Source organism: Nanorana parkeri, unplaced genomic scaffold (genome assembly GCF_000935625.1).
Source record: "Nanorana parkeri isolate BGI_ZX_2015 unplaced genomic scaffold, ASM93562v1 scaffold1364, whole genome shotgun sequence".
Classification (NCBI taxonomy): domain Eukaryota; kingdom Metazoa; phylum Chordata; class Amphibia; order Anura; family Dicroglossidae; genus Nanorana; species Nanorana parkeri.
In genome coordinates, this window is record NW_017307632.1 from 229,047 (window position 1) to 254,899 (window position 25,853).

Below are 25,853 nucleotides of genomic sequence, written 5' to 3' on the forward strand. Positions count from 1 at the left end.
TAACTTTTTTTCTGAACGGAATGAATATATGAAACATTAGATTTATTTAGATCTACATCTGTTGACAATCAGGCAGTGTAGGGAGAGCAATCAATTCTCCTTACCACCTATAAAGCCTGTCTTGATATTAAATATGTTGCATGGAACAATCCACTTGCTCTACAACCCCCACTGAAGTGTGTCCAGGGACATTTGATTTTTCATGTCATGTGAGATTTGCCACTAACCTCAAACTGTAAAAAATCATCTACATTTGTAGAAGGATAAAAACTGTAGAAATGACAACTACATGCCATCTTCTTCTGTACGTAAAAGCATTAAACCATGTGAAAATGAAGAAAAAAAGGTTCCATTTTATATACCTCATGTCATCTCAGTGCAACAAGCATCAGATAACGCCTGAAATCTGTCATAACGCCACCCTGAAGGAGGTGATAAATCTACGTCTCAATAACGAGTGATAAAAGGACCTTTTCCTTTTGTGAATTGCATTTCAAGCATATTTTATCACTCCAGTTGTTAAAATAACGTCTGAATAGTTAAAATAACATCTGGATAGTTAAAATAACATCTGAATAGTTAATTTAGCACTTCTTAAAAAAAGGAAGCGTTATTGAGTTTTGTGAATTGACTAACTCTAAACAGCAACTATATAACAAGCGATATCAATGAAATAACGGCCGAAATGAAGAAAATAAGCTTTGTGAATTGACCCCCTTGATTCACACCTTGATAACAAGTGATAAAAGGAATTACGTTATAAGCATATTTCAACATTCTGGTTGTTAAAATATTATTTGAGTAAGTAAAAAAAGACTGACTAGGTAAAATAACGTTTCACATTGTACTGCCATAAAAATAAAGGTCTAATTTTGAGTTTTGTGATTTGAAAAGCAACTACATAAATTGTGATATCGAAATGAAGAAAAAAAGCTTTGTGAATAGACGCTAATGTGTTGAAGCCAGAGACAGCCAGAAAACTGGTATCTCTAAAAGAAGGTGCAGTGCCAATAGGTTGCCATCTACTGGCAACCTATTGGCACTGCAGCAATGTAAATAAATATGTAACTAATTTTGTTTAGTCATATTTGTTACATTAGAATGATTCGATTTCTGTTTTATTTTGGCAAAAGTAGTTATTTGTTATGCTGAGTCGATTTGTAATTTCGGATGGTCGGTTGTTCGTTATTACATACAATTCATTTTTTTCCGGAAGACTGGCTATATATCAACTTTTAATAAAAGACCCAAACTATCACATCATGACATCTGAATGAAACTAATGAATCCGAATTAATTTGTTGTTTTCGTTTTAATTTCTTTGGATTCGTTGAAATTTGTTAGTATTGTTATTCGGAGATTCGGATACATCAGAATCTCCGAATAACGCAAATTCGTCCGAATTTCAATTTGTACCGAAAGAATTGCACATCTTTAGTTACTGTGCAGGTATTCAGGCAGCTGCGGGTGGCACAGCTGCTAAATACAATAGTCAGCAGTGGAGAATACTCCTTCTACACTCTTTAGCGTGGATGGGAGAATCTGTTAATTTTCTCTCGTTCATTCTGTGTATGGCTAACATGTTGTATACCTCTCTCAAACCCCTATTTTTCGTTTTTTTTTCTATATATATATATATATATTCAGAGGGGGAGAGGTGCAATTAGGGAGCTACTGTTGAGGCCGACTCAAAAGTTGATCATTTATCTACTGCTAGCAAGCATAAGATATATGCCCCATGATTTAACAAAAATTAAAAAGTATGCAAATACCTAATTACGTACCTGTTCCAGCGCCACTCACTCCTGGCTGAAGAATTCCCGGCTCCTGAATGGCTGTGAAGGAGGAAGTGTGCATGTACATGCGCAATAGAGTGGAAGGGTGAGAAAACACAATGGGGTCTATTCACAAAGCTGCCGAGGGCAGCCGAGTGAATGACCGATCAGAAGTGAAGTGAGCCGAACTTCGTTCGGCTATTCACTTCAGGCTGGTACGGCTGATTTCAGCCGTAACAGTGAATTGATGCAGCTGGGAACGCGCACGCCGGAGTTCGTGGGACACAAGAAGTCTGCGCTAGATCAGAGACCGACACCAGCACTGGAGGGAATGTCGGAAACGAGTGGAATGAGGAAGGTGATCGCATCAAGAGGCATAAAAAAGGTGAGTGCTTACAGCAGCATTGGGGTGGGGACTTTAATGTTAATGAAGGATTCTGCATTGGCAAAAAGAAGTTTTTCCATTAACACACTTTTCATACCTCTGCTTTATAGTGTATAGCCATATCATAACAACCTAAATGTCAATTATCAAATGGTGCTTCTTAATTGGCTAATTATTACTGAGGATTTGGTTTCAGCAGTGTTCTAACTTGAGGTTACTACTGGCAATATCTAGAAAAATTAACAATCTAGAAAGTTTAAATATGTGTAGCATACATATTTGTAGTGAGAGTAAGTATCTAGTACCTTCCTAACATGCCCTTTAATTTTGTTTCTGCTACAGTATATCCATCCTACTGCTGTCATGTGGCTCCATCTACTGGCGGTGTTGGGTCTGATCCTTCTGTACAGATGGTATAGGCAGAATCAGATACTGGAGAATCTCTTAGACAAATATGTCTTTATTACCGGATGTGACACTGGATTTGGTAACCTGTTGGCAAAACAGCTGGACAGCCATGGGATAAATGTTCTGGCTGCTTGTTTGACAGAGAAGGGGGCACAGATTCTGCAAAAAGAGGCATCCAGTAGACTTCAAACAGTAATACTGGACGTAACTGACAGTCAAAGTGTCAGTTCTGCTGCCAAGTGGGCTTCCACTCTTGTTAAAGAAAAAGGTGACTAATGCATTTTCAGCATTTATAATTTAATTGTGCATGTTTATTTCTAATTTACTTTATCATAAATGTGCATATATCTCTGGTTAGCAGCTAGGTTTATAGAAACACAATGGGAATATAAACTGAGAAGAAAAAGCTTAGGAGTAATGAAAAGTTTTAAATTCATGACATTTCTCTCTACATATTTTGTAAATATATTGAATGGAGTATAGGCATTTTTAGTTATTCAGAATCAAAAATTTTTAATTCAGAAGTGAAAATGTTTCTCTCTGGAGACTAATCGTTCAGCCCTTGGGTTGAAACGCATTGACCACAACAAGGTGGCATTCGCTACACAACCCAGGACAGGTTCATTCAGTCCACCTATATATAAATGTGTAAAAAATAAGTCAAGGCAACTGGACTTACTCTATTTTTCTAGAAGACGCTTCACTGGACATCCGACCAGCTTTCTCAATTCAGAATGACTTGTACAAAAAATTATCTGGTAATAAATATTGTGAATGTCGCTCCAATCCACATAATCTGTTAGTCACAACCCGGTGTTGATTGCATTTGAATAATTGGAGTCTAGGAGTTGTTATTAACCTGCCCAGAGAGAGGTGTTAAAACAGCATTGTGGCAGACAATAGGTGAAAGAAAGCTATAGATCTACTACCACAGCCATTGATCGGGCTATGTATCATCACCTCTACCCTGGTGAAGTCCCTCCGTGTATATATGGACTTCAAGAAAAATACAGCAAGTCCAGTTGCCTTGACTTATTTTTTACAGATATACCATGACCTGGATGAATGAGAAACTTCACAGACACCTACAGGTGAAACTCGAAAAATTAGAATATCGTGCAAAAGTTCATTTATTTCACTAATGCAACTTAAAAGGTGAAACTAATATATGAGATAGACTCATTACATACAAAGCAAGATAATTCAAGCTGTGATTTGTCATAATTGTGATGATTATGGCTTACAGCTCATGAAAACCCAGATCCACAATCTCAGAAAATTTTTGGCAGTGTGGGCAGGTGCCAAGTCCTGCTGGAAAATGAAGTCAGCATCCCCATTGAGCTCATCTGCGGAAGAAAGCATGAAGTGCTCCAAAATCTCCTGGTAGACGGCTAAGTTGCATTAGTGAAATAAATGAACTTTTGCACGATATTCTAATTTTTCGAGTTTCACCTGTATATATAAAGGTTTTAGCTTCTGCATAATATTTTAAGTGGCTCTTCTTGTTTGAAAAAAAACAAGAATTCTAAAAAAGCTGCCTATGGAACCCTGTAGTGCCGCAATGTACATCAGATAGAAGCACCATGTGCAAAGAGGGATGCTGGAATCCAAAAACCCCTAAAGTGTATCAGATGTGAAATATATGCTAAAGGCCGTAGCTCTTGAAGAAAGCAAAGTGGGGACCCATTTTGACCAATGGAGAAGTAAGCATTAAGAGTCTTCTTTTGCAGGTTGATTCGCTTAGATTTGTTCTCAAAATTTGATGTTATGAGGCAAAACTCATAAGTCTAAATCTATTAATTAGCCAATGCAATTAAACACTGTAAATGTTTAATGGGTGTGTTCAATAAAGACACAAGATATTAGAATTGTTTGTGTGTTGTCAGCTTAAGCACATTGAGGGAGATTTATCAAAACTGTAGCAGACAAAATCTGGAGCAGCTGTGCATGGCAACCAATCAGCTTCTCTCTTTCATTTTCAAATCTTAATTAAACAGACTGGAGGTAGAAGCTGATTGGTTGCCATGGGCAACTGCTCCAGATTCTAACTGCTCCAGTTTTAATTCCCCTCACTGTGTTTGTCTACTGTTGTGACTTACTGTAGATGAGAATCAGATCACATTTTATGGCAAATTACACATACTTTTTCTTGCCACTGTATGTATACAGTTCATGGTAAAATAGTTTATGATATGCTTACAATAGGATGCCTTTTCAACTATTTATTCTTCTTTCCATATGTGCTATGATAGGTATGTAAACAGGTTTAATGACCACGAAGATCACTGGGGCTCAAATGGTTGCCCTTCCTCATCAGCTCTCCTGACAATAGCAGAAAAAAGTAATGTTTTAAAAATTATTTTTCTCACATCAAACACACAGCAAACACAACTTTATGCATGGATGCACAAGAAAATGTAACCTTACCATGCAACAACACCACACTGTAGGTATTGCTTAATTGATAATAGAACACTTTCCTATTTTCTTTTTTAAAGGAGAACTGTGACAATGAGACTGTCACAGGTCGGCTCAGTAGATCAGGAGGTGAGAGAACACATACCGGCGTTCACTCATCTCTCGATCCTGTCACGGCTCTCTGCCGTGACAGGGGAGGGGCTGGATTTCCCCTCTCCCCGCTCCGATCTGCCAGCGCATTATGGCGAAAATCCTTAACCCCATAGTTCTTCTTTAAAGTGACCCTGTAGTTAAAATTAAACTTAGCAGAACTTTGTGGCTGCAAAAAAAACAGTGTGAAGCAGTTAGAAGGTCAGATTTTCATAGTGTATACTGGGCAGATTCCCTCAAGGAAGTACGGTAATAGATTTCTAAAATACTGTAGGTAGAGGGAAAAAAATATTAAAATAATAACACACAAAGCAGAAAGCAATGGCAGATGTTGAATGCCTATGAAGTTTTTGTAAGACGTAATATTTACAGTACATGCTCTCTCAATAAAATGATTACCGTTGTATAAAGCAACTCACACAGGGCTTGGCGAACAAATTGCCTGGGAGCTAAGTGGCGTAAAAAATTTGGATTTGAACTGTTTGGGATATATACCTGTCGGTCCAGTTAACTCCAAATTCTACTCTATTTGACAGTCAATGTAACAGTTTTTTTTGTCATGGAAGCCATGTATGCCAGTGATATCTCTATAAACACAGTTATCATCAAGTTCCTTATTGTTAAGTATCCAGAAAGCTTCACCTTCCTTCTTCCTTTAGGGTTCCCAAAATTATTAAAATGTTGCCCTTCATTGCACTTCTCAAGTTTCAGCACTTCCTTCCTTGGTGACCAAAACTGAACCACATGCTCAAGCAGGGGGCGGACTGACAACACATGGGGCCCCCGGGCAATACAATATTATGGGGCCCCTTTGTGCTCCACCCATATACAAGCCCGATCCACAAGCCCCATCCACAGCCAAAGGGCTGCTGTACGGGCTATTCACAATAGCCCGTACAGCAGCCGAAGGCAGTTGAGCAGCTCGGACGAGCCGAACCCATAGGCTTCAGCTTGGCTGAGTCGTATTCAAAGCCGAAGCAGAGAGAAAGGTCAGCCAAAGCAGACCGATCTCCACGCAAATGACAGCTGGGCGGAGTCAGCCGTGAACTCATGGCTGGCTCCGCCCAGTTGTAATGACAGATCAGCGTCCCCAAATGACCAGGGGAAGCATGATGTGTCATTAAATAATAACAACTGGGCGGAGCTGGCCGTGACGTCACAGCCAGCTCCACCCAGTTGTTATTTATTGTCCGGGACCTACGAGAAGACTTAAGCAGGTGCCGGCCAACAGGAAACAGGATGTGCGTCGGTTTTTTTTTTCTTTCAAATATTTTTAATTTCCTATTTTTTTACATTTTTGAACAATTTTTCTACATTTTTTTTTCTCATTCATTTAACTTTTTTTCTATTCTGCTCGCTACCACAGAGGTACTGAGCAGAATAGCCAACCAGAATGTCGCTCGCGGCATTTGGCTATTTACTTATTGCCATTCGGCACCTATGAGAATAGGGGTGAACGGCAGAGAGTGAGCTGCCGGAGCTTTGACTCGGCCAATCCATATGTTGGATCGGCTAAGTCGAACTCCTTCTGCACTTCGGCCAATGTACGGCTGATTTTAGCTGAAATCAGCCCTACAAGGCTGAAGTGAATAGCCGAACAGCGTTCAGCTCACTTCACTTCGGCTTCGTTATTCAGTCGGTGCATAAACCCCATAGCGTTGTGCACGGGATGCAAACCCTATATGTGAAACAACTGCATGGATTCCACTCGTTTGCAGCTATTATATAGTCGCGAACGTACAGAATCCGCTGGATTATCGTGCTTGCACTATTTTGGGGGCCGTGCGGTTTCATACCGCATGGTTCCGCAATAGTCTGGACAAAGCACATAAAAGTACATTGTTTTTTTATGTTTAGAGCGGCTCTGCTCGTATTTGGACAGCCGCTCTAGTGTGAATGGAGCTTTAAACCGAGCGACCCCCAAAATACTGCAATCGCGATAATCCGTCAGATTCCGCACGTTTGCGGCTATACAATGGCCGCAAGCGAGCAGAATCCGTGCAGTTCACATATAGCATTTGCATCCCGTGCGGGCTCCCACATGAAAAACCGCACGGGAAACGCAAACGCTGTATGTGAATAGAGACTAAAAGGTTAAAAATCTTCCCATTTACAGTTCAAAAAAAAAAAAGTTATTAAATTCACTTGCCAGCATCAGGGCTCCCGATCACCAGGTTCCAGCAGTCCGGATTTTTGTAGAACTCCTCCAGTGGGGGGCCCAGGGCCGGATCTCAGTGGGGCCCCCGCATGCATGAGGCTTTCGTGCCTCCGTCCCTCCATCCGCCCTTCGCGGTAGGTCCGCCCCCAACCCACACGCCCCCACCTCGGAGCTCTTCTCGGCCGCTGTAGGAGGTGCGGCTCTGTTAAAGCGGCAACGGCAGTGTATAGTGGGCCCAGGAGGCGGGCGACACTGCCGTCGCCATTTTAACAAACCCGCGCCCTCCTCCATGCGGGCTGAAAAGGGCATGGGGGTTCGGTGACAGGCCCCCTCTTTGGCCGCGGGCCCTCGGGAATGCCCGACTGCCCGTATGGTCAGTCCGCCCCTGTGCTCAAGTACATCTCTGCTATACATGCACATTTCCCCATGTTTTGTTTCTTTAAAAATGCTGCAAAGCCAGACTAATATCTGTTGATCTGCTAATAATCCAGTGAGCTCGTAACAGTGAGCTGACAAAGCTGCTCTTGCTGCTCCCAAATAGCATTGCCAGCCAAAGAACTGTTACCAGCCAATACTCTGTTTAAATCTTCTCAATAGCTAGATGTAGTGGGGGCTATGGCCATTACACATGCTTTAACATATGCCAACCTATAACTTCGTGGTGAAAGAGAATATTAACCTTTACCTAGTGGTGGAAGAGAATATTTTTTGTCCTCACTCAGAATCTGTGCCCTATCTTCCAACAAAGGAATAGATGACATTTTGGATTTTTTTGGGCCAGTTAGTGTGCCACTATTAAATGGCAGTATTGCTTTTGTTGAGTAATATTAAAACCGGACGATAAATATTGATACTTGGGCTGTTCACTTTTTTGTAGTGTAATACTCAAAGGAGAACTATGGGGTTAAGGCTTTTACCCGTAGTTCTCCTTAGGGTAACGGGAGGACACAAATTAGCGTCCTCCCGTCACCCTAAGCTATTACACATACCTATGCCAATCCACTTCGACCCTTTAAGAAAGATGAAGGTAGCAAGATAACCACTTACCTGTGTAGAAAACCCATCAGTACCATCTTTAATTTTAATAGCAGCGTTACATGTAGCACTTGTATAAGCATACATTTAAAGGAGTAAAATGATATGCATAATGCTCTCATCACTTGACATTGTTGTTCATTTTGCAGGTCTCTGGGGCCTAGTGAACAATGCGGGCATTGGTATTCCCGGAGGCACCAACGAATGGCTTACCAAAGATGATTTTATGAAGGTTATAAATGTAAATTTACTGGGTACCGTGGATGTTATACTTCATTTCTTGCCCTTGATCCGAAAAGCAAGAGGGCGAATCGTCAATGTAAGCAGTGTGGCTGGTAGAATAAATATCACTGGTGGAGGATATTGCATATCCAAATATGGAATAGAATCATTTTCAGACAGTCTTCGGTGAGGCATTATACTTTTTTTAAATATTGTAAATCTATTTTATGTAAGTAGAATAACAAACTCTTTCATTTTTTTTCTCAAAATAACCCTTGCTTCCCCTACTTATGTCAGGAATAAAGTCAATGTTGCAAGTGTACAGCTTGTAGTTATGTCCATTATTGTTTTAAAGAAAATTGTTTTCCAATAACCCGTGACCCCTTTCACCCATGTTAAAATGCCTAAATATAATATAAAAATATAATAATTAATCATGAAGCAGTTTTTACAGCCTCTTATAATGCAGTACCTTGTTAAAGATGATCTTTTCTTAAAAATGACGACAAATGCACCTTCAGAAATGTTTAGAGTGTATTTAGCTGCAGCAAAAGAGTAGCCAGTTAAATCTAGAGATGCACGTTACTCGCCTTTTGTAAGTGGACCAAAGCAACAGATTTACTTTAATGCCCCCCTCCTTAGCTGCACATACTCACCATTTCCTACCCTGATGTGATAGTGCTGGTCCAACCATCAAGCACCAGCACTGTTACATGAAATAAATGCAAGTGTCTACTTACTGTATGTTTTCATGGCTCCTTTATATTGGCTTTATCCCACTTGAATGAATTTGAAGTAAGATCATGTGTTTTGTATAATGTGAAGGCAGAGCTATCTAATTTACAGACATGATGATTAGATGATAAATATTGTTAACGTACTTATGTGTACAGCCATAGATCTACAAAAAGGGTGTATTTGCTTTCTCAATGTATTCTGATTTTTTTTTTTTTACTTTACTTGCACCATTGCTAACAACAAGTGAAGGATTTGTTAAAAAAAAATAAAAATGAATATGTCCATTCTGCTGATCCTGTGCTGGGCACTACTGGGGTTATTTTACTGGGGTCTCCCTTGCTATCTATAGCTTTCCCACTTAAGGAAGCCTTTTCCAAATCCGTTCCCAGTCTTCTGCAACTAGGCATGTAGAAGTGCAGGGAAATTATCCTGTTAGTATTTGCAAAAGGACTTTTGCACAGCCCAAACATGAGATGCATAAGCAGAGACATGATGTTTGTGTTACAATTCACCCAGTGTTGTGGTAGAATGCTATTATTGTAGTTGTATCTTTTAGGAGAGAAATGTATCGGTTTGGAGTGAAAGTGTGCATTATCGAACCCGGATTTTTCAGTACACAAATAACCAGTACAGATTTACATAAAGAAAATATAAAAAGATGTTGGGAGAAGTCCTCTGAGGAAATCCGAGAAGCCTATGGAGAAGAGTATTTTAGAAAAAGTGGGTAAAACGACACTATAATAAACTCCTTGAAAAAGATCTTCAATCAGAAAGCCATGATCTCTTTTAGAAATATATAAGTAGAAATGGGGTGAAAGTGGCTTACAATAATAAGAATCATATTTCAGTAAAAGAGAAATTAATTGTAAATATGGACTCAAATGGAGAAAGTAGTAAGTCTTTATCCAGAAGAGCAAACAAATCAACCTCAAACAATATTATGCAAAACCTGCAAAGCGTATTCAAACAAATATTCAAACATACTTTAAATGCAAAACCCCAGGCAGATAGAAAAGACACACATTAAGCAGCTCTGTATTCATTATAACTGCATTAAATGTGTTCTTTCAAACGCCAGCTGTGTAAGTACCTGAAATTGACTTGGTATCTGCCTCTTGCAGACCCTGTTTAGCAGTGGAGGCAGAAGCAGTAGTGCTCATGCTGGACATGCTGATAGGAGAAGAGAGCAGGGTAGAGACAAACTCATCTGCCTGAGCTTCCCTTATGATAATTGGAAGGACTTTACGAAGAAAAAAACGTTTTAACTCGTTGGAAAATCTGTGTGACCGGTTGCCAATTCTTCCCTTTCATATAGAGTAAAAGAAAATACAGTTGGGCAAAAAAGTATTTAGTCAGCCACCAATTGTGCAAGTTCTCCCACTTAAAAAGATGAGAGAGGCCTGTAATTGGCATCATAGGTAGACCTCAACTATGAGAGACAAAATGAGAAAACAAATCCAGACAAATCACATTGGCTGATTTGGAACAAATTTATTTGCAAATTATGGTGGAACATAAGTATTTGGTCACCTACAAACAAGCAAGAGTTCTGGCTCTCACAGACCTGTACCTTCTTCTTTAAGAGGCTCCTCTGTCCTGCACTCATTACCTGTATCAATGGCACCTGTTTGAACTTGTTATCAGTATAAAAGACACCTGTCCACAACCTCAAACAGTCACACTCCAAACTCCACTATGGTGAAGACCAAAGAGCTGTCGAAGGACACCAGAAACAAAATTGTAGACCTGCACCAGGCGGGGAAGACTGAATCTGCAATAGGCAAGCAGCTTGGTGTGAACAAATCAACTGTAGGAGCAATAATTAGAAAATGGAAGACATACAAGACCACTGATAATCTACCTCGATCTGGTCAAGGCAAAGGGGAAAAATGGATAAGTGCGCTTTGCCTTAAAGTGCAAATATCCTTAAGTGTGAGACCACAAGTTGCTCTATCTGGTTTATACTGTATATCATTATTTGAACATAATATCTGCAATGATCATTTATGATTAGCAACCGTATATATTTGTATTGTCCTATGACATAAATATAATTTGTACATTTAATATTTTAGTTTGCAGCTCTTCTGATAACGTTGGAGCACTCTGCACCACAAAGCTATCTCATGTTACAAATTGCATCGAGCACGCACTGATTGCAGTGCACCCATGGGCACGTTACTCTGCAGGCTGGGGTGCCAAATTCATACTAGTGCCTCTCTCTTACCTTCCCACAGCAGTTTTGGATTTTCTACTTATCATGGGGCAGCCTAAACCTGCCCAGGGAATCTGACACCTAACAGGGGCCAACAAAAAACATAGACATTGTACTTTTGGACTGCCAGTATATTTCACACTGAAGTACCAAGAACTGGGCAATATACAGAATCATGGACTTCCAAAATATTGTACTACTAAGCCTTTGCAGTATGTTTTACAAAATCACCCCAGTACTGCCAATATATTTCATATGATTAATGATTGGATCTACATCAAATCCTTCTGAGACTTTCACTAAACAGCAGCCTAACTGGACTAATTACCAATGGACTGTTTCTATTAAACATTAATTTTGCAATGTGTTTGTATGTCCTTGGTTGTCCTTACTGGACTTTGCTTTGTTTCTGTTTTGTAATCAAAAATTACACTGCCTTTCAGCAAAGAAACATTGGCAAAAAGTGTTAAATGTGAGAAAATGCAAATGAGTGTAATTGCTGGGCCTGAAAAGGGTGCAGCTGTGACATGGCTAATACTTTCACAGTATATGGAGAGCCACAACCCATCTAACTCAACTTGAATATATTATATATATACATTTTATGAGCATATAATTACTGTGTGATGTTGAGTCTGAAATAGCTTCAAGTAATCTGGGTTAATTGGGGGGGAGGGGGACAAGGCAGATAAAAATTTTTTTACAATTTACCATTCCTCCCCGTTTCCCGGGGACAGTCCCCATTTTGAGGTGTGTTCCTGGCACCTATGAATGCAGTTCAAGGAAAGAAGGTAATCCACTCCTTCATTGCCTTTTTTCTCTGCAGCTCCATTGGGGAAGATGGTAATGGTAATGTGTACATTTTACTGTGAGTGGCCGCAATGTAGAAGTATCAAGTGCTAAGCATTACATCCTGATCCTCTCTGAGAGAAGAAAACTGCTGATGATTTTCCTAAATACAGTATGGTAATATAGGATGTTCAACCTTTGTCATGGAAGACGTCATGTGATCATACCCAAATTCATATATTTCAGTGTTTTCCTGCAGTCTATGCGCACACTAGATCATTTCATAGGCATTTGTACATACAAAGTAGATTTATATCATTTTGGTTATTGAAGGATATATTTAAATGAAACAAAGTTACACACACCTGCTCCTTGGAGCCAACTTGCTCTAAAGGTCCCCACACACCTTACGATAATCGTACGATAATCGCGGGAAATCCCGCGATCGTACGATTATCGTAAGGTGTGTGGAAGCCGTGCGACCTCTACTACTGTAAGGTCGCACGACTTTTAACTTACGGACATGTTCGAAAACCCGCCGAGCATCGTACGATAAAAGCCGTACGGGCCGGTGTGCGCAAGCACACACTGCCCGTTTGGCATTGCGGTCATCGGAAGCCCACCCCTCAGGCAAAAGTCCTATGATGGTTGTAAGGTGTGTGCCCAGCCTTAGACTGGTTCCTTGAGCCTCTCTGGAGGGTCATCATGTCTTATATACTGTTATAGAAAGTGAGCACCAAATGACATACCATAGCTGCAGTCAAGGAGGAGACAGGCTAGAGGGAGAGCTGTCACAGGCAGCCAGTTCCAAGGATGGGGTGAGTATAACCTTGTTATTTTCCTCCCTAGACCAAAACGAGCACTTAACCCTTGCATTTTGAGCAGCCCCACTGCAAGGGTTAATATTAATTTTCCCTGGCGTTCTGTTTAAAGATGCTTTGCTTTTGTTCATAAGTCCACTTATTTCTGCTTTGCAGAAAAAGAACAAAATTACACCGCAATGTAAACAATGATATTTCAATTTAAGTTGGGTCAGCTAATATTAACCCCTTCATGACTGAGCTAGTTTTCAGGTTCTGTTCATAAATGACTGACACATTTTTTACGAAGGGGTTAAGAAGCCCTAAGCTGGCCATACACCGTTATATTTTTATGAAAAATATAACAGACACCTCCATATCAGCTAAACTTCTCCCATTGTAATCTGACAGGGCCCAGCGTGCACGAACGGTGATAGCAGCTGATTGACTGCTGTCACTGTTCACCCAAAAAATTTACATCTGACTCCTTCGATTTTCTGACCGAGAATGCCAGACAGAAGGATGGCAACAGGGGACTCATGTGTGAACTTCAGCTGGTTCATCAAGAACCGTGTGAAATTCGCACAGGGTATGACCAGCTTTACAGTACCACAGTACCATACCTTCTGATGAGAAAGAGGAACACCTTTTATCACAAAGTGTATAGCCAAAGAACACACTCCTGACACACTCCCTGTTAACAGGACAACAAAGAATTCATATGCAAAATAGGGATGTATCCAACTAATTGATAATAATCGATAAGTTAGTGTGGTTTCCTTAGTTCTCTCCTCCGTGGTTGGAGCTGGTGGTGCTGGTGCCTCCCAGCAGGGAGGAGAGACTGACTGTCAGTCAATGCCACTGTGACTCTACATTGGGTGCAATAGTCAGCCAACTATTGGCTATTTCAAATTGCAATAGCCAATAGCAGATTGGCTATTGCACATGCCACTGCTTGCTGTCAATCAACAGAGTAGCAGACCTGAAGGAGAACTCTCTCCTTCAGGTCCCTCCTCTGCTGATTGACAGCAGGTAGTGGGTGCAATAGCCAGCCTGCTATCAGCTATTACAATTAGAAATAGCCAATAGCAGGCTGGCTAATGCACCTGCCCACTGCCTGCTGTGTTTACATTTAGCTGCCGACTGCGGAATCTTTACGCCGGCAGCTGTTATTCTCCGTCTGAAGCTATTCAAGCGCGAGTGTGCTTGAATGGCTTCTTTGAAGTGGAAAGGGACAAGAAGAACAGGCAAGCAAAAGTGGAAGTGGGAATGTAACACTACAGGTCTCATAGATCCCTAATGTCACCTTAAAGAGGACCTGTCACATCCAATGTGTTTTCACATAGGAGGCTTATTGTTGCAAATGCAACAGCATATATTATGTCTTTTGAGCAGTACATGGCGCTGTAGTACAAGTCTAGTCTATGCTACATTTTCTATTTGCATGTTTTATCTATGATCTATATGTTTCCTTTCTGCTATGCTGTATTCCTGTATACATACATGTAATGTCCTGCTAAGCAAGTAAAACTTAATTCAGCATTCCTCAAGATCTCAGTGCTTCATCTAAACACATAACCAACAGGTTATGAGCCCAGACACTGAACAGAATTCTGCAAGTCAACAGGAGCCACATCTAAGCTATTGAAAAAGTAGTTCAGATATGAAGTTTGCAATCGCAAAGCTCAACAATAGCAACTACCAGCTATGGAAGTTCAAGCTTGAAATGCTGCTAAGCAAAGACGACTTGTAGCAAGTACTGAGTACAGACAGACCCACTAATGGACCCGCAGAAGAATGGGACAAGAAGAAAAGGCAAGCAAAAGCAATTATAAGTCTGCTAGTGGGAGACGACCAGCTTATCCACATAAGAAAAGAAACTACAGATAAAGGTATGTGGACTGCATTACAAAAACTGCATGAGCGTTCAAACCTAAACAGTAGACTATATTTGCTACGCAAGCTATATAAGGTGAGGCTAGAAAAAGGCCAGGACATAAGTAAACATGTGAATACCATGATGGAAATTATAGAACAACTATGTGCTATTGGAGAGGAAATTAAAGATAACCACGTGGTGGCATTAATGCTATGCAGTCTTCCAGAGTCATACAGTGTTCTTATTAACGCTTTAGAAACCAGACCTGAGCAGGAACTAACACTAGAATGCACTAAAGGAAAATTAATTGATAAATATGACAGAAGGAAAGAAAATATGCACAATTAAAAAAACGAAAAAGCCCTTAACCTCCCTGGCGGTATGATTATTCAGGATTTTAGGTACCAAAAGCGGTACATTGTTTTTCAAGCAAATATGTTGTTTTTACATTGTAGGCCTATCTGTGTACATTACAACTTTTCACTTTTGAATTTCCCACCAGGGAGGTTAAGGTGCATGAGAGTTCAAAGCAAAACAAAGATAGCAGAGCATGTTTTCACTGTAAAAAGACTGGTCACCTGAAAAATGACTGTTCGATCTGGAAAGCCGAGCAGAGAAGATGAGAGAAACTTACAAGAGAAAGAGTTAAGGCAGTCAGGGCCGGATTTACTCTCCCTACCGCCCCAAGGCCAGGTTCCGCAATACATTCCCCCCGCCAACCTCCCCTTCCCATCAATGGAGAATGGCAATCAGATGGCAGGGCGGCAGGGTTAGTTTCAATCTTTTTTTACTGTTTCTTTAAACTTTTTTTATCACTTTTTTATTTTTTTATTTGTTTAGTTCTTATTTTTTTTGTTTCTTATTATTTTTTACTTTTTAATCACCTTTTTATTTTATTTTGTATTAGTTATTAAATTATTATTATTATTTTTTTTTTCCACCTAACTTTATTGCTATCACACTGGAGAAAAACAATACCCTGTGTGACAGCAATTGGAGGTTAGAGGTTCTCTTTATTGACCCTGTCACCTCCAATACAGGATTTCTAGCACAGCACTGTGCTGGAACTCCTGTGACAGGTGAGAGAGGAAGAGCACAGCTCTCCCCTCTCACTGTCTACACGGAGCGGCAGGGTTAGGCAGAGTGCGGAGGACGGAACCCGAGGAGTGAGGTAAGTGCAGGGGGGAGGTGGGGAGGCTGCAGACTTTTAACATGTGATCTCGGCGACATCGCCGAGATCACATGTACACAAACAATCAGCCAGGGCCGGCCTTAGGGGTGTGCGAGCAGTGCGGCCGCACAGGGCGCCATGATCGGCTTCCCTCACTCTACATTTAGTCCTGCTTGTGCTAAGCAGAACTAAATGTAGAGAGGGCAACTTACCGCCCGGCGCCCGCAACTTCCCCACAAGGACACCGCTGTCGCCCCTCTACGCCCTGCCGCCCCGAGGCAGGGCCTTGGTGGCCTTGTGGGGAATCCAGGCCTGAAGGCAGTCACAAAGAAAACTGCGGGCACATCATGGAGTGCTACCTTTAAAGTAACTCAGAATAGTATACCACGCAGATGGTGTATTGACTCGGGCGCAACAAGTCACAGGACTAGTGATGAGACCTTCTTCACAAAAATTGATTTCAGTGCAAAGGGCAATGTTTCACTAGCAAACGGGAAAAGTATCACTGCATATAGTAAAGGTCAAGGATTCTTGAACTGCGTCACACTGTCAGGGGACAAGCAGAGTATCCTCGTAAAAAAAATTACTGTATGTCCCAGACCTAGAAAGAAACCTTCTATCAGTGAAAACCCTTGCTAGTAACGGTCTCACAGTTCAATTCAGAGGTGATAAATGTACAATCCAAAACAATAAGCAAATCCTTGCAAAAAGAAAATTAGATGAACATCTGTACAGACTCATCACCGTAGACAAACAAGTCAAGACAGTCACTCATAATCCAACCAACAAATGTATCTATCTACGGCACCGAAACCCGGAAGCCACAAAATACATTATAAAGAGAGGCTTATCAGAAGATATAAGCGTACTGCCCTGCTGAATGCTCATGAAATGCAAATGCTGAATAGAAGCAAAGGTCACACGTACCGCACTTCCACAGACAACTCAAAGAAAGACCACCCACCCCATGGAGCTCATACATAGCAATGTGCGCGGACCAATGAAAACTCCCACATCATGTGGGAACAGTTATCTACTGACTTTTATTGATAATTAATCCAGGTACACAACAACTTATCTGATGAAGCACAATTAACGACAACAGAGGGGAATACATCATTAAGGCAGTTGAATCCTACCAGAAGAAACAGTGTATAGTACACCAGACAACCATACCATACACTACTAAACAAAATGGTATAGCAGAACGGAAAAATCACATCGATATAATATAAATATATATATAGAAATGGCCAGATGCATGCTGTCAGACGCCAACCTACCTAAGAAGTACTGGGGAGAAGCAGTCATGACTGCAACATACCTACAGAACAGACTACCATCAAAAGCCGTTGAAAGCACCCCATTTTAATTTGTGGCATGGATCGAAGCCCAGCCTAGGGCACATTAGAGTGTTTGGATGTAAAGGTTATGCCTATATTCTAAAGGAGAAACAATCCAAATTGGAGAACACAGCCATTGAAGGTATTCTGGTGGGCTACAGTGCACAAAGTAAGGGATATAGAATTCTCCACCCAGAGACTGACAGTGACAATAAGTCACAGCGCTTATTCAGATGAGAACCCATCACCAGAAACAATGATCCCGGGAAGTTGTAAAGTGAATTTGCCCAGTGAACCAGCAAAGGAAGCTGAGCAAACACGCACATACTAATAGAAACACAAGTGGTGCCTACATACGAAAATGACTATTGTGCTATACATGTTAGGTATCGCTGTGCGCTCCAGAATGAGATCAATAATTCCCTGGCTAATATTCATGGCTAACTCTAAACTAATGACTGGACTTTAATATTTTGATATATATAACAAATACAAGTTTGTTTATTTTATTATATTGCCTCGGAGTTTTTCAATTCAGATTATTTTAAATCTATGAAACTAATTAAAATGTCAAATATAATACACACAATTATTTTAACAAAAATTAGAAAGGAGGGGGGAAAAAAAGTAATTTTCGGTTTTGGCCTGACAAATCCTGCTGCGGCACATATATTGGGGTGCCATTCATTTCAATGGCACCCCAAACGCGCCTCCCACCCGCAGTGCGAACATGTGGTACTGCAATGCCGCGTGTTCCAGTGTGGTGTGATTGCAAATAAGTCCATCAGTGTAGTTTATTTTAAATAAAAGATGGTATTTCATTATATTTTATTCGATTAATCAAAACAATAATCGGACCACTAATCGATTATGGAAATAATCATTAGTTGCAGCCCTACTGCAAAAGATAATTTGTTAAACCCACATGTATTTTGCTTTGTAATGGTATTTCAAACTATAATCGCAGGTGATCCCGCGATCGTATGATAATCGGCAGGTGTATAGGCAGCGTGCGGCCGCTTCTACTGTACAGTCGCACGACTTTCGTCTTCCTAGCACGCTAGAAAACCGGCCGAAAATCGACGATTTTTGGCGGGTTAGTAGCGTGCTCGGAAGACGAAAGCTGCACGGGCCGGTGTGCGCAAGCGCACACTGTCCACTCAGCATTGCAATCATCGGCAAGCCCTCCCCTCGCACAACGAAAGTCGTGTGATGGTTGTAAGGTGTAAGGCCAGCTTTACACAGGCAATCATTAAACAGGGTTATTCACTAAAGGGTGAAGAGTTTGGAGAAGACAGGAGAAGTGAACAATCTAGGACAACATAGTTGATTTGGAAAAACTCTCCAATTCAGCTTACTTTCCAGTTCAGCTATGTTGTCCTAGATTGTTCACTTCTCCTGCCTTCTTCAAACTCTTCATCCTAGTGAATAACCCCGTTTAGAGGTTGGATCAAAGCTTTAGTGTAGTATAGCACTTTCAATAATTAAATATATTTTCTGAATGTATGCCATAAAATTAACCAGTACAAGTTCAGTCTAGTACAACCTCCAAAATCCTGTCAAATGTAACAACAGCTGCCTGCACATGCCTGACAAAAAGCCAAGAGCAATCACCGCAAACTTGGCACATGAGTTTGGGTTCCACCTTCCCTTTACTGGGATTTCACACACCTCTCTGGAACAGTGATACCAGCAGCCAGTGAAACCTTCTAACTCCAAGGAAAACACTATAAACAGGTACGTGGCTATCGCACTACGCTGCATAGGGTAGGTGCAGTATAACGTTTTCGTCTAGCTTATTTTTTACATTGCACAGTATACGGCGCCATACAGGTCATTTTATTTCACATGCTTTCCAGACATTTGCATTGTCATAAAGAAAATGGAAATAATTTTTTAAGTGCCTCCACTTCAGTTATTCACAGGAACATGACTACTTTTAATATACAAAATCAGAAAATCTTATGGTTTTAATACATCTGTGCTCAACTGTAGGAGTTTGAAAAAAGTAGTAGATTATATAAACAGTGTATCAGAGCAAAAAACAGCCAAAATTCGATACATTTGCTTTGTTGTGTATGTAGAAAATACATTTTGAGCAACTATGTTGCCTATATGTTACTAAGAGTATAACTTTCAAGTGCTATGTAGATCATATATTTTCAGCTGGACACATATAACATGGAATGATTATAAATGTATTGTTACGTAATTGACTTGAACAGTAGTCGACTTGTACACTCCCAGTCGTCAATCAGTATTGTAACATTGCTATACCTAAAATCATCCAACCAAACCCACTTATAACGTGCATTACTGTGCTTAAAGAAGAACTCTAGGCAAACAAAATCTTAACCCTTGCAGTGGGGCTAACCCCCACACTGTGATGGTTAAATACTCGTTTGTCTAGGGAGCTAAAATAACAGATAAATGCTCACCTGAACCATGATACTGGCTGGCTCCTAGACCCTCTTAACTCCAGTGGTATAAGGTCCAGTGAGTCATCATATCCAATACAGTGTATAGGACATGAGGAACATACCATTGGTGGCGTGTTCCAGTTGACTAAGGTCTTGTGAGTCATCATGTCCTATACATAGGAACATATTGTCACTGGAGCGAAAGAGAAGAGAGGCCGTAGGGACCGGTTTGCAGTTCGGGTGAGCATATCTCTATTATTTTTGCTCCCTAGACAAAACAAGGACTTAACCCTTGCAGTGCGGGGGTAGCCCCACTGCAAGGATTAAAGGAGAACTATGGGGTTAATGCTTTTACCCATAGTTCTCCTTAGGGTAACGGGAGATAAGTATATCCTACCACATGAGGTAGGAGCTGATGGGAAAGTGCATTAGAAGAACACTTATCCTTTAAAGTGGAATCCAAAAAGCAAAGGCCCACCTCTTCCAAATTGGCCACCTCTATTAGGAGACGCAGTGTCAAACAAGGTACGATAAGTCAGTAATTGTGGAAGATTAGCTGCAGGAAAACCACAGGCATTACTGATGGATAAACCTGTGCCATCTGCTGCCTATTTTGGGCAAAGTTTTCAGAGTTCAGTTCCTCTTTAACTTGCCTATTGATATAAGAGAAGGTTTTTCTGCTTGGACAACAGTCTTATGTTTGTACACTCTCCCTAATCTCAGCAAATATCCCTTGGCTTAACCTTGTATTTTCCCAGCCAAACAATGTTTTTTTCCCAAAGATAGGCCGACTTTGTGGAAGTCTGCTAAGTCCTCCCCTCCTCTTTCACATAGATAAAAAGAAAACAACCAAACTGTGCATGCTACCCATCATATGAAGTCTGTAGGAGACTTTAGACTCAGTATATTCAATAGTGATATTTATGCTATGGGTTGCCATAGTTGTTTAAAATTACTCCATCATTCTTAGGAACTCCAACGATATGAGATTCTGTCTCTGCCTCAGACAGGAGGCCTGAGAGGCCTAGACAAGGATCGCTCGCACATACATCCCCACCAAGAAAAGACTAGGAGGGAAGGATCCTTCTGGAAGGTTTCCCCAAACATCCATCCTCTTCCCCATGCCACATAACTGGCTATGCAGAAAAATATTAATAACCTATATCTTTTTATTTTTATCCACTGGAGGTCACTCCCCAGTACACCCAAAAGCAAACAATGTCCTGCTCTTATGGAAAACCCAACCAACCCAGACAACAATAACGGCACAGCTCAAGCTATCTACAGCCTAGCTGCAAAACTAAATTTAGACTAGGGGCATTTAAGCTTATGGCAGGGTCCCTAATTCTGTAATCCCCTTTTTTGGCATTCTAAAAAACAATCTTTTCCAATGACCCCTACCTTTGCAATATGGCTTTCTCTATCTCTCTGGGTTGACTGGCATGTCCTTCTTTCTATTCGGGCCCCCAAGGCCATCAGTCTTGTGCTGACCTCTTCAACCCCAGTGAACTAGCTGGGCTTATTATCGCCCTAACAAGATAAGACATTATAGCCACGCATATATACAAAGGATGGTGAGAGAGAGGCTGAAAGATACAGGTTGCCCACAATGTAACAGTACACTCAGAACCAACTACTAGAAGATTATGGGAAATTGTCTCCCTATTCTGCTAGTAATTTGGTTTTAGGTGTATGGACCAAGGGCGGGTGCCAGGGCCGTCCCTAGCCTTTTCAATGCCACAAGGTTGGTTTTGGTGCACGCTAACTGGGGGAGGAGGCGGGGGGAGGTGCATGATGCCAGCCAAAACATCCTGCTCAGCTCCTGGCAACCAGTGACATCAATGGTTGCCAGGAAGTGAGCAGGACGCCAGTCAGAGCATCCCAGTTTGCTAGGAGCTGGGCAGGAAGATGTGTATGGCCCTTATACATCTCCCTGCCTGGCTCTTAGCAGCAACCTGGGAATCTTTGGCTGGAAAGAGGGAGGCAGACGCACTGCAAACATTGTGCTGCAGCGTGGAAATGCCTCTTTGCCTGCGGCAACCAACCTGTGACCCAAAGAGATGCTGCCTGGTGGGTGCACCCTATACTATTCAACCAATAAAATCCAAAAACTGTGCAGGGACAGCTACAATGAGAACAGCAAATGTTGGTTAGCCTATGCTGATATTGCAGAAATCCAGGTCATTGTCTCCCTGTAATCTATATACATCAACTCATTTAGAAGTTTATGACTTGGCTCACTAAGCATTCCCTACACTGTACCTGGCTGTGCCAAGTTTTCAGCCTGATTACTTGTTAATTGGTAACTGAGCTGCATTCCCAGGCGTTCATATTTATGCTACATTTTTAATATTGCTGCTTTTTATCAAATATTGTCTTTTCCTGGGGTGGAAGATAAATGTTGACTTCATGATTTACTATTGCTAAGATGGCCTCTGTATAACTGCAAATATTTAAAGAGGAACTTTAGGAATGTAAAATATTAACCTTTGCAGTAGAGCTACCCCCACACTGCAAGGGTTAGCTGCTCACTTTTCTCTAGAGGCTGGAATACGAGAAATATACTTACCTGATCCTTGATCCACTTGGCTAGAAGGTGCTGAGGGACATTCTGCAGGCGGAGTGGAGGAGAGAGATGAGCGCTGACTGCCACAGGACTATCGATCAGGTGAGTATATCTTCTGAATGCTGGCCCCTAGAGAAAAACAAGCAGTTTCTCATGTAGGTTAGCACCGCTGCAAGGGTTAACTTTTTATATACCTGGAGTTGTTCTTTGAAGCATATGCCAAGGCAAAATAAAAAACCCCATACACAGTTCATCTCTGTGATATGTGTGCACATTTGCCCAGGTTTTATCCCTTTAACCCTTTCGCTGCCATGCCCTCCAGAACGCTTCTAACCTTAGCTGGCCACAACATTTTTTGCAATTTTTCCCATTGTTTTGATCTTCTACTACTGCTTTGCTAGCGTTTGTAAAAGACCCCCCAAACCATATATTTTCTGAAAGCACAGGCCTGGTAGAATCAAAAGATGATGCTACTAATTTTGTAGGTCCTGCGATAATTGCGCAGATGTTTGTCAAATCAATATTAAACCGATAAAAATACACAATAAAATTGATAAAAGCACACTAAAATCAGTATCAGTGCACAAAAAAAAATAATTCTGACTAAATCTAAAAGATAAAACTAGGGATGCACCGATACCGGTTTTCGGTATCCACTAAAAGTACAATTTTTTTTTGGGGTATCCGCTGATACCGAATACCGATACCAGAAGTCCCATTAAGGAAGCCAGGTGGCGTGTAAAAACTCGCCACCTGGCTTCCCGATTAGCAGGGAAGCCGTTTCCATGCTCCCTTGTCACCAGGTGATGAGGGAGCATGGAGCTGGCTTTCTGGTCAATCAGGAAGCCGCGGGGCAGGTAATGACGCACCGCCTGGCTTCCTGATTGGTCAGCTTCTCGACCAATCAGGAAGCTGGGCAGCGAGTCATTACAGGGCGCCCAGCTTCCTGATTGGCTAGGAAGCCAGCTCCATGCTCCCTCGTCACCATGAAGGAGTTAGCATGGAGCCAGCTTTCTGGTCATTCAGGAAGCCGAGGGGTGGGTAATGGCTGGCCATCCAGCTTCCTGGTTGGCCAGCTTACCGACCAATCAGGAAGCTAAGTGGCGAGTCATTACATGCTGCCTGGCTTCCGGAGTGGCCGGGGAGCCAGCTCCATGCTCCCTCGTCACCATGTAGGAAGGAGCATGGAGCTGGCTTTCTGGTTCCTGATACTGGAAGCTCGGGTATTGGGCTAGACATTGCAGCATTTGGCAGAGTATGGGTACTTGCCCAAATACTTGGTATCAGCATCGATACTGATACTAGTATCAGTGCATCCCTAGATAAAACTGTATTGAGATAATAAATAACAACAGGGGGTAGCTGTGGGTATAGCGTTCTGTTTGGGCTTTTTTTTTGTCTCCGTATCTTTATAGGTTGAACTCGATGGACTTGTGTCTTTTTTCAACCTGACTAACTATGTAACTAGTAACAAATATTTGTAAATTTTAATTTGCGCCTTTTTGTGAAACCGAAAAAAAATCAAGGAAAGTAAATGTAAAGAAGCAACGTATGTTAAAAATCGTTTGTGTGCTGTGTTGGTGTGTGTGTTGTGATAAAATGATACAAACATACATTTAATTGCAACACAGCGTATCACAACACATGGCAATGCGTCACTGTGCTTTGCCATGCACTGCCACACAGTTAAATTAATGTTTCTTTCAAAAGAAAAATAATCAAGCACTGTGATGCATTCTAACAACGCACCGCAGTGCATTTGCATGGCACACACCACAATATGGTGCACAAGTATGTTATCTGTGTGTGGGGGGAGAGGGGGGTTGTGTTTTATTATGTGTTTTTTGTATTATTATTTTTTCAATTTAACATTTGAAATGAAATATTTGACATATCCATTTTGAAATAGAAAAAGAAATTGAGGGCACAGAGTCCTCAATTTCTGTTTCTGCAACCTCAGCACTGAATGAACGGAAAGTACAGAGGCTTCCCATTCATTCGCAAACTGGAGATAGGAGATAGGCGCACACCTATGCATACAGTAAAAAAAACTGTGCAGAGGTGATAGGACTGCTTGAGATAACACAAAAAAGTGCACAGGTCACAGAACAGCAATGGATTATTGGCAGCAGCAGCAGGTATTATTTTTCACTGATCAAACAGATATAACAAAAAGAAGCGAAGTTCATTGTTAAGGTTTTTGTACACTTTAACCCTTGTGCAACACAGTCACAGATCTCTTTTAAAGGAGAACCATGGGGTCAGTGTTTTTCCCCATAGTTCTCCTTAGGGTAACGGGAGGACACAAACTAGCGTCCTCCCGTTACCCTAAGCTCAGTATACCGCGAGCTACAGCTCGCGGTATACTGAGACGCCGCAGCCGGAGCGGATCCCGACATCGATGTCGAGATCCGCCCAGCTGCGTGAGTGACAGCTGGCTCTGCCTATCTAGAGGCAGAGCCAGCTGTACCCGCCCCCTCCCCCTGTCCGTTCCACCAGTCAGCGCTGGCAGATCGGATGTGTTCGCTCACCTCCCGATCTACTGAGCCGACCTGTGACAGTCTCATTGTCACAGGTCGGCTAGAACTATGAGGTGAGTGGAAATCACTCATCTCATAGTTCTCCTTTAAATAAGGAAACATTACAAAGCATGTTTTTGTATGCAAACAATAGTAATGGCACACAAAAAAGTCAGAGGGACAATAGAATGGCATCAAAATAAAGTGGACCGTTACCAATATCTTTAAAATAACAACAAACACACCTTTAGAAATGTTTATGACAATCTACAAACACATACTTCTAGATAATTACCGGCTTTGTATTCTTTGCATACCTTGTTTCCCTCTTCTTCCCCACTCTTCTGACCGTGGCCATGTTTACTAAGGGCAGATTACTAGCTCTCCTTTTATTTCCTGGATTTCTGGCACATGCGATTAGACATGTGACTAGGACATGTGACCATGCACCTCATCTCAGGGGAGAAAAATGCCTTTCCCTGAGATCTCATGAGATTACAGAGGAGATTCCCCAGCAATGCTCTGTTTATGACAAGGCAATCCCAGTGTGCATTGCTTTGCCAAACTGAAGTAAATTTGCCTTTATAAAGGAAGTGAATGCTCTGCAAGTGTAAGTATTTCAAAGTCACATAATTGTACACTGACATGTCTATGTTATTATTAATCATCATACATAGAGAGATGCATTGGTAGAATTGGATTTTTGAGTGTAAAGGTCTGCTTTAAGAAAGGGTTCTCAAAGTGCAACACAATACCTCAGAGGAAAGGTCGCCCACAATTTTATAAGCCTGCCAAGTGCCAACTACAGACGACTTAAGCGGTAGTTGTAGATGAAAATACCCCAAAGCAAGTGAAAGGGGGG

At 41.4% G+C, this 25,853-nt stretch overlaps 2 protein-coding genes across 2 annotated transcripts in view; both read left to right on the top strand.

The window, feature by feature from the left end:
- Positions 1-2,512: 2,512 nt before the first annotated feature.
- On the top strand, positions 2,513-11,582 carry LOC108797899 (retinol dehydrogenase 16-like). Its single transcript, XM_018569596.1, has 4 exons — positions 2,513-2,836; positions 8,479-8,737; positions 9,846-10,009; positions 11,365-11,582. The coding sequence occupies exons 1-4, from the start codon at positions 2,524-2,526 to the stop codon at positions 11,580-11,582; spliced, it is 954 nt and encodes a 317-aa protein (XP_018425098.1). The 5' UTR covers positions 2,513-2,523.
- Positions 11,583-19,174: 7,592 nt separating this feature from the next.
- The window catches only part of LOC108797894 (retinol dehydrogenase 7-like), a 26,276-nt gene continuing 19,597 nt past the window's right edge, over positions 19,175-25,853 (top strand). The window contains exon 1 of the mRNA XM_018569591.1: positions 19,175-19,223. The gene's annotated coding sequence lies outside the window, so the exon portion shown is untranslated. The remainder of the gene's footprint in view (positions 19,224-25,853) is intronic.

Bases quoted from the DNA above. Each gene is read 5' to 3' on its own strand.
- LOC108797899 (XM_018569596.1), top strand. From the start codon at position 2,524: ATGTGGCTCCATCTACTGGCGGTGTTGGGTCTGATCCTTCTGTACAGA. The intron at 2,837-8,478 runs GTGACTAATGCA...TTCATTTTGCAG, and splicing joins CACTCTTGTTAAAGAAAAAG to GTCTCTGGGGCCTAGTGAAC. The intron at 8,738-9,845 runs GTGAGGCATTAT...TGTATCTTTTAG, and splicing joins TCATTTTCAGACAGTCTTCG to GAGAGAAATGTATCGGTTTG.